Below are 13,664 nucleotides of genomic sequence, written 5' to 3' on the forward strand. Positions count from 1 at the left end.
GACAACGATTTCCACATGCCGGCGCTTTGGAGTCGGCGCTTAATCGGCTCCCGTTATTTGTTGGGTGACGCCGACAATAACTGGGACTCGTCCGCCAATCCCTTGCGCGCAGAGGCCGGGGAAATGCTGCCCTTGTCGGAAGCAAGGGTTGCTGCAGATTGTGTTGGTTGTGCAAAATGTGAGAATTGACTTGACTGCCTGCAGGCATCACGAATCAATGACCTGGCCGACCCCGCCTGTGCCTATCGAAACATCGCTTCAACCGCCCACCTTGGGCGGCGAATAACCCTCCCAGTTTATACACTTCGTCCACGTCTCAACAATGTCTTCTCCAGGCCTCCTCTACCTCCTCTCCTTGTCTCCTCCGCCGCATCTATGGCTTCATTATGGACGTTTTGGGGCTCTTCTCCAACATCTCGCAGGTCGTTGACCTCCTCATCAAGATCGGGGTTATGTGCTCCATCTATTGTGTGGATGTCAAGAACGCCCCTCAAGATGTGCGAAAGCTGCTCAAGGAGGTTGATCGGCTCACGGCCGTTGTCAAGGAGCTCGAATCGCTGCTGAGAAGCCCGAAAGGATCCTCCAAACTCGAGTCACAACCCTTACGCCAAGCGATTTTCGATCTCCGCAGGTTGCTCGCTGAGCTGGTGGCAAAGCTTGATCTGGGTGCCAAGCATGCCAGAGCGATATGGCCATTTAAAAGAAGGGACATTCACGAGATTGTTGCTGCAATTGAGCGGCAAAAGGCCAACATTCTGATGAACATCAACATCGAACAAACGTAAGATACCGGCTACCTATTGAGCCCCTTATCCCTCGGTCTTCCCAGCTAAGCATAGCCATCAAAATCTGTGCCGATTGTCGTCTGCTCCTACCTACCCATCCATAGCTTCCAGTACTAACTCTTGCAGGTCAATCCTCCTGGACGTCCATCAAGAATTTGTTCTTTCAAAGCTTCGAGTTGCAGAAGCTGCCTCCTTCGATTCGAATGTCGACAGCGAGGAAGCTTATTGCCTCCCAGGCACCAGGAGTCAAATTATCCAACAAATAAAACACTGGAGCACCAGCCCTGACAGCAAGTCGATCTTTTGGTTGAACGGCATGGCAGGGACTGGGAAGTCGACCATTTCCCGCACAATCGCTCAATCTTTTTCTAGTGACAACATTCTGGGTGCTAGTTTCTTCTTCAAGAGGGGCGAAGGTGATCGCGGCAGGACGACTTTCTTGTTCACTACCCTCACTGCTCAGCTGGTTCGGCGGATGCCCTCTCTCGCTCCGAGAATCCGCCAAGTCCTTGAACTCGAGCCCCAGATTCACGAAAAGTCCCTAGGTGATCAATTCCAAATGTTAATCCTGGACCCTTTGAGACGCGACCCAGGAAGTTGGCAGTCATCAGATTTGCTAATCGTGATCGACGCCCTCGACGAATGTGGCCTCGAAGCAAGCATGAGGACGCTGATCAATATCCTCTCGAAAGCTCAACAGACCAAAAACCCACGACTCAAATTTTTCCTCACCAGCAGACCAGAATTGCCAATTCGACTAGGTTTCGAAGATATTAGCGGGCAATATGACAATATGCTTCTTGCAGTGGTGTCAACTCCTACAATCGAGCATGACATTGAGCTATTCATGCGTCACCAGCTGGACACGATCAAACAGGACTACAACAAGTCTGTAACACAACATCGCAAGATATCAGACGACTGGCCCGGAGCAGATGTCATACAGAAGCTAGTCGCATCAGCCATTCCCTTGTTCATTGTTGCTGCAACAATTTGCCGTTTCCTTAACGATCGAAGATTAGGAGGCCCTCCACATCAACTAAACCGGTTACTCGAATACCGAGATGCGAAACTATCCGGCCTCGATATGACATACCGCCCAGTTTTGGATCGCCTGACTGCTGGTCTTTCTCTATCAAGCAAACAGGAAGTGATGAACAAATTCAGATACTTGATCGGATCAATCATCACGCTAGCGAAGCCTTTGTCCATACGGAGTCTCGCCCAAATCCTCAGTGTCTCTACAGACGTTATCGAGGACCAACTCGACATGTTGCATTCGGTACTTGGAGTTCCTAGCGACTTAGATGCCCCTGTGCGACTCTTACATCTTTCTTTCCGAGATTTCTTAGTCGATCCTGAGAAACAGCTTGACCTGGATACATATCCGTTCTGGATAAATGAAAAGGAGGCCCATTCGACGCTGTTCTTGCAATGCATCAGATCGTTATCCAGAAACCAAGTTCTTAAAGAAGATATCTGCTCTCTAAGATCTCCAGGGGTATTGAGATCAGACATAAGCCAAGAGACTATTGATGCGTGCCTACCCAATGCAGTCAAATATGCTTGCACATATTGGGTCTATCATCTGGCCATGAGCAATCGGAGCATATGTGATCATGATGAGACACATAAGTTCCTATCCATCTATTTGCTGAACTGGCTTGAAGCACTCGCTCTAATGGGACAAAGCGCAGAGAGCGTTCATATGGTGGACGCCTTGCTACGCAAGCTCGAGGTGAGTAATGCATCGTTTTATGGGGGACAATGGCATAGATAACTAACGGAACAATGGGAAGGGGCCAAAGTCACAGGCTATTGGGAGCTTTCTACAGGACGCACGTCGATTCACTCTAGCCAATGTTATGACGTTGAACAAAGCACCACTCCAGATATATTCTTCTGCCTTAATGTTTGCTCCGGAGAAAAGCATTGTGAGACAACAGTTCGCTTCGAGCATTCCGACATGGATCCGTACCTTGCCAAAGATGCCATCCCACTGGGACCCGTGTCTGGCTACCCTTGCAAACCAGGTTACATCGTCCGAACAGATTATCACTATCCCGGCTAGTGATAGGTTTATATCTCTACCCACGTTCGGAGGCAAAATGAAGGTCTGGGATTTGAAATCGGCATCTTGTGTCGCCACCCACAACAATGTTTTGCCTAAATCTGTCAGAACTTCGCCCGACGGTACAGAACTACTGTACATAACGGGCCATGATGTGCTCCAGATTATGGAAGCTACAACCAGAAGCTGCATTGGAGAGTACAGAGGTCACACTGACACCATTACTTGCGCCGTGTTTTCAGCGGATGGCCAGCAATTCGCTTCAGCGTCCAAGGATGGGACTTTGAGAATATGGGATAGATCTTTTGACAAGCCCGTCGCAATCTACGAATACAGAGAGGACGACGAGCTGATGAAGTTCTCCCCTGATGGGTCGATGGTTTTAACACTGTTTGATCGTCGCATCATTCGGCTTCTGAGTTCAAGGACAACCCGCTATGAGCTCATCGACGACAGTGAGGCAATTGTTAACGGAGCCGATTTCTCTCCTGATGGTCGAACACTGGTGATTCACGACGGTTACATAATGAGATTTCTGGATTTGCTTTCTGGCGATTCTTGGATAGCACAAGGAGCCATCCCGACTGTCAACGGACGTTCGAACTTCTTCTCTGACAGCATTCGACTCATCTGTCCTGTCAGAGGGAATGGTGGCATTGGCTACACTATCGGCATTTGGAATATCCTAAGGGCCACTTGCGATGCTCTATTAGAAGGCCACCGCGGTAGCATATCTGATATCATCCTATCAGTGGACGAGAGCAAGATTGCCTCAGCTTCCTACGATAAGAGCATAAGGATCTGGGATGCCTGCGAAATGACTTGCATTGCAATATATGACGGCCATGCCGCGGGTATTTCCAGACTTGCCTATTCGTCTGATGAGATGCTGCTGATATCGCTTGACACTGATACATTGAAAGTTTGGGATACCAGAGTGGAATCACAGGGATCGAATATGGAAAGCCATGAAGGCGCAGTGCTCGAAGTTATGTTTTCCACTGACAAGAGGAGGGTCATAACTACTTCTGGAGACCACACAGTGAGGCTTTGGGATACTGACTCTGAAAGCTGTCTAGCAACGGGTACGGATCACCAGATCTTCGCTTGGGTACCTATGATGGTCCCTCAAGCTATTCCCACGGCACCATATGACCATGTTATTCACCATGCAGATGGTCTGTTTGGCTGGCCAAAGTCAGTCAAGATCTCGCCAGATGGTTCGTTTCTACTCTCTTCAGCCTTTGACCGGGAGACTGCTATTCTCAAGCTTTGGAGCATCGCAACTGGGGACTGCCAGTCATTATCGCAAGGCGATAGTGATGCTGTAGCATCTATCGCATTTTCGCCAGACAGTACTACATTGACGTCAACGACCAGGGAAGGTACTCTCAGGCACTGGGATACAGCGACATTGGAGCTTCTAGGCTCATTCTGCAGCGAAACCTACGCTATTTCTCAATCGATATATCTACCAGATGGCACCGGGCTCATTCTTGCTTGCGACGATGGAGTTGTGCGGGTGTTCCATCACTCAACGAATAGTTGCTCTGAGATGAGCGAACCACACCCGGAACCCGTACGGCTTATTGCAACGTCGGCAAATGGCTCTTGGGTGGCTTCTTACTCGAAATCGATGGTCAAAATTTGGGAAATGAATACCCTAACCTGCATAGCAACCTACAAAATCCCACCCAATAGCAGAAGCACGATCAGCCAGCTTTTATTCTCTCCCGACGAGAAATATCTCGTCCTTCTCTACGAGTCAAGTAAAATCAAGATTCGATTCTTGACTGTGGCAACCGGAAACTGTGTTCAGGAACTCCTTGGGGTTTGTGGGCTTGCGAATCATATGGCATTCGACTCTACCTGTTCGAGCTTGATAACCAATGTGGGCACGCTTACGTTCGATCCGCCTACATGTAGCTCAACTCCCACTGATATTGGAGTAAAGCTGCCGCTCAGCACTCAAACGACGGCAACTATTCCTGGTCTTGGTCTCAGCAATGATGGAGAGTGGGTTACATGGGACTCGTGCAGAATGCTTTGGCTACCACCCACATATCGAATCTCCGCATCAGATATCGATAGCGCAACATCTCGAGTCGCTCTTGGTACTCGCCATGGGCGCCTGCTCTTGATAGGGGTCGATCCGTCCAAAATGCCTGCTGTCGACCGTACACCTATGGATGCCAGAGGCGGCCCTTGGCCAAGCGCATATTAGTTGAAGCTTTAGTCTACATGCAGACAAACCTACGGCTGATGGAGAATTTCAGCCAAGGAATCGCAGAATTCCGGCGGGGCTACTTGCACGCAGCGAATCCTTGAGGAGCATTCCGTAAGACACTTTATTAGGGATACTAGCAACGTGGCATTACCCCCTCACTCGACTTTACGCCAAAGTCGTCATCATGGATCAGCTCGGAAGAAAGACCGTTTGGAAACCCCACCGACATAGTCTACCTCCTGGCTGGATGGGGCCGATATGCGTGTGGATTTAAAAGCTCCAGTATACGCCCCCTTCTTTGTTTTCGCCTGAATTGAGTCCTTATTCTTGCAAAGAATTCAAGAAAAATTACAATGGCCCGCCCGAGCGATACTGTCAAGACTACCCTTGAGGAAGGCTCTGGTCCCAACCCTCAGGAAGGCGACACTGTTGTTATGGCTTATACAGGTTGGCTGAAAGACCCCTCCAAGCCGGATAACAAGGGAACGAAGTGAGTTTTCTAGCCGAATACTACGATTTGCCTGTTGCTCAATATGGTTTAGATTCGACTCCTCGTACGACAGACATGAGGACTTTGTGACCAAGATTGGCGTTGGCAGAGTCATCCAAGGTACGATCCGCTCTGCCGATTGTCTACGAGGTTATATTGACGACGGCGCGCAGGGTGGGATGCAGGTGTCCCTCAAATGAAAGTCGGCGAGAAAGCGAGGCTTGATATCCCTTTGTATGTAAATCCATCAGATCCGTCTCTCCTAACGTGCTGCTAATGGAGGTTTTAACAGCCACGAAGCTTATGGCGAGAGGTAAGCAAACAGCCCACTTCCGTATCCTTAAGGAGAGCTCGCTTGGCTCGGAAGAAGATGACATACGCCCAACCAGGAAATGTACTGAACAGTTGACTGACATCTCAATAGGGGCTATCCTCCCATCATTCCTGCTCGGTCGGACCTTATCTTGTAAGTAATCGCAGCCGATTCAACGGACGAGCGCAAGAGGCGTGTCTAACATACTGTTGGCAGCGACGTCCACCTGAAGGAGATCCGATAGATTTGCGATCCGGATACGAGCCGATAGCGATTTTGGAATACACTCTTTTGGATACTATAAGTGAAGATTGGATATCTCCCAAAATACAAGATTCATATTATCGCGCGCTCCCGAAGCACGATATACTCGTCATGGCTCGCCTGTGACTACCTACCTGTAAGGCATACACAGTCTCTGGTAGCTAGAGATGCATTTGCAGATGCTGTTGACGCCTTGAAGCTTGATAGCCAAGACTGAAGCATAAGTGACGCCCAGCATGCATCGAAGCTTCTTCAATGCCCAAATCCCTTTGGTTTTCTTGCCTCGGAGAATTGCCTGCGTGCGCGTTGCTGCCCCCTCGCAAGCTATACGAAGCTGGAGTGCTACCCCTCCACAATGAATCCCAAGCTCCCGGACCTGTCGGTATAACCCCAGATGCGCCAGTAGAGCTCAGCTTCATGATAAACTGCCAATTACTATCTAAATCGTCGCGTAATTGCTCGCATGAAGTCTGAATAAACGCGGTAGACGCCCGAGCTTCCAACAAGGTCCCAACCAACAACTCCTGTTCCAACGATGTGCCTGTTCTTGCCGGATTTCTAAGAGCTGGGCAGCAATGGCAGCCTGGCCAATCAGAACGGCGCTGCCCCGCCCTCGTTGCCCCGCCACTTGCTTTGCCTCAGCTCCTTCCTTTGCCTCTCTTCTCGGTAGGTACTTTGGAGGAAGTACTTTGTACACTGTACACTCTGGCCCGTGTCAGCAGCAAAACGCACGATTACAGGAGCCACATTACCTCATCAGAAGAACTGGAGCCTGGCGAGTCGCAGCAAACAACCTCTGGATCTCGCAACCTGTTGGTCATTACAAACCAGCTTCTAATCCTCTCTCCCACCAGCCTTTTCTTGTCCTTTGCCGGCGAGAAACTGCTTGAAAACGACGCTCTCTGGCACGGCCAACTCGAAGAAACGCTCACCACTCCAGCCTTCTTCTTCCTCTTGTTCAGCAGCATCTGGGTGAGGTCACGCTCGACCTAGGTGCTGGATCACCATATCCAAGATTTCGTCTCAGTCCAGCTCAGGAGCGCTGGCGAAGCGAAGGCTCTCTGAGGGAGAGTCACAGCAGAACCTCAAGCGGACCATGGCCGTAAGTCTACAGGATTCCCTCCCATTACCCCGCCGTGAGAAACATGGGAGATCCCCGAGACTGACCATGACGCTCTTCAACTCATCAGGCCGCCAAGCTTCCCGAGGTTGATCTTGCGACCAGAATGCAAGTCGATGATTCCGTCGTCGGAACCACAGAGATCGACGAGTCTCTATACAGCCGACAGCTCTATGTTTTAGGCCACGAGGCCATGCGCCGCATGGGCGCCTCCAACATCCTCGTTGTTGGTCTCAAGGGTCTCGGTGTCGAGATTGCCAAGAACATTGCGCTGGCCGGTGTCAAGAGCCTGACGCTCTACGACCCTGCCCCGGTCCAGATTGCCGATCTTTCGGCTCAGTTCTTCCTGACGCCCGAGGACGTTGGCAAGCCCCGAGACGAGGTTACGGCCCCGCGTGTCGCAGAGCTCAACGCCTACACGCCCGTTAAAGTCCACCAGTCTCCTAGGTACGGCCGGACGAGATGTATAATGCTCGATTTTATAAAGAGTCTAGGCTAACTTGCAAGCAGCATCGAGGACAACTTTTCGCAGTTTGACAAGTACCAGGTGGTGGTGCTTACAAATGCCCCGATCTCGACACAAAAGGCTGTGGGCGACTACTGCCACTCCAAGGGCATCTTCGTTGTCGTAGTCGACACGTTTGGCCTGTTTGGCTCCATCTTTTGCGATTTCGGCGAAAAGTTTACAATCATTGACCAGACCGGCGAAGCTCCCGTGAGCGGCATCATTGCCGGCATCGACGAAGAGGGTTTGGTCTCGGCACTCGACGATACCCGACACGGCTTGGAAGATGGCGACTACGTCACATTCTCCGAAATCGAGGGCATGGAGGCGCTGAATGGCTGCGAGCCGCGTAAGATCACGGTCAAGGGTCCATACACCTTCTCTATTGGCGATGTGTCGGGTCTCGGACAGTACCAGCGCGGAGGCGTCTACCAGCAGGTCAAGATGCCCAAGGTTGTCGACTTCAAGAGCTTCACAGCCGCTCTCAAAGAGCCAGAATTCCTCATCTCTGACTACGCCAAGTTCGACCGACCGCAGCAGCTGCATTTGGGATTCCAGGCCCTTCATGCCTTCCAGGTCGCCGAAGGACGACTGCCGAATCCCATGGACGAGAAGGATGCCGTCGTTGTCCTGGAGGCCGCCAAGAAATTTGCTGCGGACGAGAAACTCGAGATTGATATCGACGAGAAGCTCCTGAAAGAGCTCAGCTTCCAGGCACGTGGTGACCTTAGCCCCATGGCAGCTTTCTTCGGTGGTATCGCCGCCCAGGAGGTCCTCAAGGCCGTGTCTGGCAAGTTCAACCCCATTCAGCAATGGATGTACTTTGACTCGCTGGAGTCACTGCCCACCTCGACCAAGCGAAGCCCCGAGCTGTGCAAGCCCATCGGCAGCCGCTATGATGGCCAGATCGCCGTCTTTGGCACCGAATTCCAGGAGAAGATTGCCAATATGAAGCAATTCCTCGTTGGTGCGGGTGCCATCGGCTGTGAGATGCTCAAAAACTGGGCCATGATTGGCCTGGGAACTGGGCCCAACGGCAAGATTTATGTCACCGACATGGACTCCATCGAGAAGAGCAACCTCAACCGACAGTTCCTCTTTCGAGCCGCCGATGTGGGCAGCATGAAGAGCGACTGCGCTGCCAAGGCCGTGCAGCGAATGAACCCAGAGCTGGAAGGCCACATCGAGACGCTGCGAGAGCGCGTTAGCCCCGAGACCGAGCACGTCTTTGATGACGCCTTCTGGAAGAGCTTGGATGGAGTCACCAACGCTCTCGACAATGTCGAGGCACGAACCTACGTTGATAGGAAGTGCGTATTCTACCATAAGCCGTTGCTTGAGAGTGGAACCCTGGGCACCAAGGGCAACACGCAGGTTGTCCTGCCCCGCCTGACAGAGTCCTACTCCTCCTCGCATGACCCCCCTGAAAAGGAATTCCCCATGTGCACGATCCGAAGCTTCCCCAACAAGATTGAGCATACCATTGCCTGGGCCAAGGAGTACATGTTTGAGAAGTGCTTCGTCAAAGCTCCCCAGACTGTCAACCTATACCTGACTCAGCCCAACTTCATCGAGGCTACCTTGAAGCAAGGCGGCAACCAGAAGGAGACACTGGAGACGATCCGCAACTACCTGACCACCGAGCGACCCCGGACCTTTGAGGACTGCATTGCCTGGGCTCGCCAACTGTTTGAGACGGAGTTTTCAAACAAGGTCCAGCAGCTTTTGTACAACTTCCCCAAGGACTCCGTGACCTCGGGTGGCACTCCCTTCTGGTCCGGCCCGAAGAGAGCCCCCGATGCGCTCAAGTTTGATCCCAACAACGAAACGCACTTGGGGTTCATCATTGCCGCCGCAAACCTTCATGCGTACAACTTCAACATCAAGTCGCCCGGCAATGACAAGTCCATTTACTTGAAGGAGCTGGAGAATGTTATTGTGCCTGACTTTACTCCCGACTCAAACGTCAAGATCCAAGCGGATGACAAGGAACCTGTAAGTCCAGGCTTCTAACTGAGAATAATGTGCATCACAGTACTAACTTCGTGTCTCAGGATCCCAATGCCAGCAGCTTTGATGACACGAACGAGCTCACAGAGCTCAGCGCCAGCCTTCCACCGCCTAGCAGTCTTGCAGGCTTCCAGCTGCAGCCTGTCGAGTTCGAGAAGGACGACGACACCAACTACCACATCGACTTCATCACTGCCTGCAGCAACCTAAGAGCCGAGAACTACAAGATTGAGCCTGCCGATCGACACAAGACCAAGTTCATTGCAGGCAAGATCATCCCGGCCATTGCCACGACGACGGCCCTTGTCACCGGCCTGGTCATCTTCGAGCTGTACAAGATCATTGACGGCAAGGATGATATCGAGCAGTACAAGAACGGTTTCATCAACTTGGCTCTGCCCTTTTTCGGCTTTAGTGAGCCCATTGCCAGTCCCAAGGTGGAGTACACGGGCCCTGATGGCAAGGTGACGCTTGACAAGATCTGGGACCGGTTCGAGGTGGACAACATCACGCTCAAAGAGCTTATTGACTACTTTGAGAAGAAGGGACTCAGCGTGAGCATGCTCAGCTCGGGCGTCAGCCTGCTGTATGCAAGCTTCTACCCGCCCTCAAAGCTCAAGGAGCGCTACCCGCTCAAGCTCAGCGAACTGGTGGAGCTGATTTCAAAGAAGCCAATTCCTCCTCACCAGAAGGAGCTGATCTTTGAGATTGTGGCAGAGGATATGGAGGAGAACGACGTGGAGGTTCCGTATATCAAGGTGAAGCTTGAATAGTTTGATCAGTGTTACATAGACTCGCGACTCAATAATCGTCAACTACATAAGTAGATATTTGGACCACACAAGAATGGCATATATATGGTTTTCGTGCCTTGCATCTTTCCTCTTCTCTATTTTGGCTGAACTGCGCATGATTCCACTGTGATGATGCTTCGACCATGAACAGAAAGGGGGGCACATGACGGGCAATGGATGGATTAGCCTTGTCACTGGCTTGCATCAATTATCTACCTAATGATGAAGAAATGGATAACTATAGAGACCCTGGTATCAAGCGATGTTGATTCACCCTTGAATGATACCGCGATAAATGTCACGGAGCGCATCTGGGTACAACTGCCGTGATGATGACTAAATACGCAGAATGGCTGAGTGATCAAAGACGAGAGGCGCTAATGCCCGCTGTTACGTCACAATTAGGAAGCGCGCCATTATTCCGCCAGGACAGGCGATTTGGAATGTTCTCTATCGAGTGGATGCGGATTATTAAGGTGCAGCGTCCCGTTGCCCGAGTTCTTTTAGCAATGCTTAAGTCAGAACGTAGTCACAGATAGACTATACTGTAGAGATCTGTGGACTAATTACGCTAAGCAGCTGAGAAAGCGTGGAAGGATTTTTGTCTATTGCGTTGTGGGCTTGAGAGGGGTGGCCCTTGGCGGTGTTGACGTTGAGGATTTGAAAGAGAGTGACAAGTATATATAGAGGTTGGGTGTGCTCTGGTTGAACGAGAAAGTTATTGAGATGAGTTTGATACAACGACAGTTGAGAATACGACCTCTGAGGTTTTTGATCAAGAATAATTACTTTGCGAAGGGTTTGACATATTCGACGTTGTCTACTATTGGTGCAAGAAGCCGAACAATAAGCAAGACTGCAAGATCAGTATCATCACAGCTGAGACATATCACGATGGTCAGTACATAAGCACTTCAGTCCTCTCTACTATTGAAGTATTTGGACTGGTCCTGACAGACCCGAACTGCAGCCTTCCAGCGAAGAGACCAAAATCACCGACTGGGTCAAGCCCGGCGACAAGACCGGCGAGTTCAAGCGTCAAGTCAGCTCATTCCGCAACTGGATCTCCCGCGAAGCCGGCGCCCAGTTCCCCCCGGAGGCAGGCCGCTACCACCTCTACGTCAGCTACGCCTGCCCCTGGGCGCACCGCACGCTCATCACCAGGAAGCTCAAGGGCCTGGAGGACATCATCTCCTTCTCGGTGGTGCACTGGCACCTGGGGCAGAAGGGGTGGCGGTTCGCGACCGCGGAGGACCAGGACGCTCCGGGCGAGAATGTGATTCCGGATCCTCTGCACGAGGGCTTCACGCATATCCGGGACGTATACTTTGAGTCGGACAAGGAGTATGCGGGCCGATTTACGGTGCCGGTGCTGTATGATAAGAAGACGCGGCAGATTGTCAACAATGAGAGCAGCGAGATTGTCCGCATGCTGGGGACAGAGGTGAGTCTATCTATCGACAACGGGGAGTTTTCATGAGGATGAGTGGCTAATGGTGGATTATCTAGTTTGACGACCTCATCGAGGAAAAGTACCGCTCCGTGGTCCTCTACCCAGAGAACCTCCGCAGCCAGATTGACGAGACGAACGAGTGGACGTACAACCTCATCAACAACGGCGTCTACAAGGCCGGCTTCGCCACCACGTCCGAAGCCTACGAAAAGGCCGTCATCGCGCTCTTCGAAGCCCTCGACCGCGCAGAGCAGCACCTCGCCTCCGTCGCGGACCAGGGGCCCTACTACTTCGGCAGCGCCCTCACCGAGGCCGACATCCGGCTGTACGTGACGCTGGTGCGCTTCGACCCCGTGTACGTGCAGCACTTCAAGTGCAACATCCGCGACATTCGCAGCGGGTACCCGCGGCTGCACCGGTGGATGCGCAACCTGTACTGGGGCAACGCGGCGTTTGGGCAGACGACGCAGTTTGAGCACATCAAGTGGCATTACACGAGGAGCCATACGCAGATCAACCCGTTCAGCATCACGCCTGTTGGGCCGGTGCCGCATATTCTGCCGTTGGAGGAGGAGGTGCGCGCTGTGGTGGCGAGGGTGTAAATTGATCTGGTGTGGAGGGTTGGATGAGGGTTGGTGTGATTGGAGGGGGATTGGGTGATGGCATGGACTGAGGTGACTTACCTTACCCTATGATGGTGCTTGATTGTCTTGGGGGAGATGAACTAGAATGGACGGGAATCATTTGTTTTACCAGCGTTATTTAAGATGCGATTTAATCAGGCGGCGTGAGGAAGAGAAAAGCATCGTCTTTTGGCTAGCTGACAGTCTGCTCCGCACCGTTGAAGAAGTTGTTACGTTTCCTCGGAGCGTGATTGCAGCTTACTTTACCCCGTACACCAAAGGTATTAATGAATTGACTTGAATAGAAGTCCACCCTCCAGAGACTCTTTCAACAAACAATGAAAAGATCAGCAATGGCCGCAACTCCAGCATCCAGTCAAAGGCTCCAAACAAGTGGCACAATAGCCCAATCAGTCCAAGTGTAGGGTCCTCATCAACTATCCCGAGTCCACCTGTACTGTTCAAGTATATGTTTTTATCAATCTTGTCGAGTTCAGCGCCTCTTGAAGTTGATCTGGGATAGTCGTCGATCAACGTGATTGGCGCCATCGACAGGTTGTTTGCTCTTCGAACTCAAGACGGCAGTTTGCACACGTGAAGCGATACGTTGGCGTCTCTTGGTGCCTGTATGTTTCGCTTGGAGAGCATGAGGTAGAACAATTGGCCTCTTCATATTGATGAAGCCATCATCACGAGACAGCAACAATCCACATCAACGCCTCGACTTCACATCAGGCCTCTTGCAGCCTGACGACGCCTCGCTTGCCGCCCCTCCACTGAAGCCTCGGCCCCCCCGTCCACTGAAACGGCACCGCTAGCCGCTCTCTACAGCGCCTGTGCACCAGCTGTCCGTGCCTCCAGCGCTGTGGCCGCCGCTAGCAAATCGTCTCTGCGCTTCCTCTCTCTTCTCCCGCCGAACCAAGGCAAGGTAGCCCGAGTCCCCACCCAAAACGCAATCTGCTCCCATCACCATCGCCAAATTTCCACCTCCTCTCCCAACCGACCGCCT

The 13,664-nt window shown here is 51.8% G+C and overlaps 4 protein-coding genes across 4 annotated transcripts; all 4 read left to right on the forward strand.

The window, feature by feature from the left end:
* Window positions 1-386: 386 nt before the first annotated feature.
* On the forward strand, window positions 387-5,080 carry BBK36DRAFT_1198452 (hypothetical protein; the record flags this gene model as incomplete). The annotated part of the gene is made up of 5 exons (XM_024897036.1): window positions 387-781; window positions 912-2,523; window positions 2,585-3,123; window positions 3,499-3,967; window positions 4,676-5,080. 5 exons carry the CDS (start codon window positions 387-389, stop codon window positions 5,078-5,080), a joined length of 3,420 nt encoding a protein of 1,139 aa, XP_024750119.1.
* Window positions 5,081-5,436: 356 nt separating this feature from the next.
* Window positions 5,437-6,130, forward strand: BBK36DRAFT_3944 (peptidyl-prolyl cis-trans isomerase; the record flags this gene model as incomplete). Its single annotated transcript, XM_024898056.1, has 6 exons — window positions 5,437-5,573; window positions 5,626-5,693; window positions 5,747-5,807; window positions 5,866-5,886; window positions 5,998-6,039; window positions 6,103-6,130. The coding sequence occupies 6 exons, from the start codon at window positions 5,437-5,439 to the stop codon at window positions 6,128-6,130; spliced, it is 357 nt and encodes a 118-aa protein (XP_024750120.1).
* Window positions 6,131-7,246: 1,116 nt separating this feature from the next.
* Window positions 7,247-10,558, forward strand: BBK36DRAFT_65487 (ubiquitin-activating enzyme; the record flags this gene model as incomplete). The annotated part of the gene is made up of 4 exons (XM_024898442.1): window positions 7,247-7,252; window positions 7,341-7,717; window positions 7,781-9,770; window positions 9,830-10,558. 4 exons carry the CDS (start codon window positions 7,247-7,249, stop codon window positions 10,556-10,558), a joined length of 3,102 nt encoding a protein of 1,033 aa, XP_024750121.1.
* A 484-nt stretch (window positions 10,559-11,042) lies between these two features.
* On the forward strand, window positions 11,043-12,634 carry BBK36DRAFT_1135176 (glutathione S-transferase; the record flags this gene model as incomplete). Its single annotated transcript, XM_024892549.1, has 4 exons — window positions 11,043-11,180; window positions 11,244-11,476; window positions 11,550-12,023; window positions 12,089-12,634. Exons 2-4 carry the CDS (start codon window positions 11,306-11,308, stop codon window positions 12,632-12,634), a joined length of 1,191 nt encoding a protein of 396 aa, XP_024750122.1. The 5' UTR covers window positions 11,043-11,180; window positions 11,244-11,305.
* Window positions 12,635-13,664: the final 1,030 nt, after the last annotated feature.

This window comes from Trichoderma citrinoviride (genome assembly GCF_003025115.1).
Source record: "Trichoderma citrinoviride strain TUCIM 6016 unplaced genomic scaffold BBK36scaffold_6, whole genome shotgun sequence".
Lineage (NCBI taxonomy): Eukaryota > Fungi > Ascomycota > Sordariomycetes > Hypocreales > Hypocreaceae > Trichoderma > Trichoderma citrinoviride.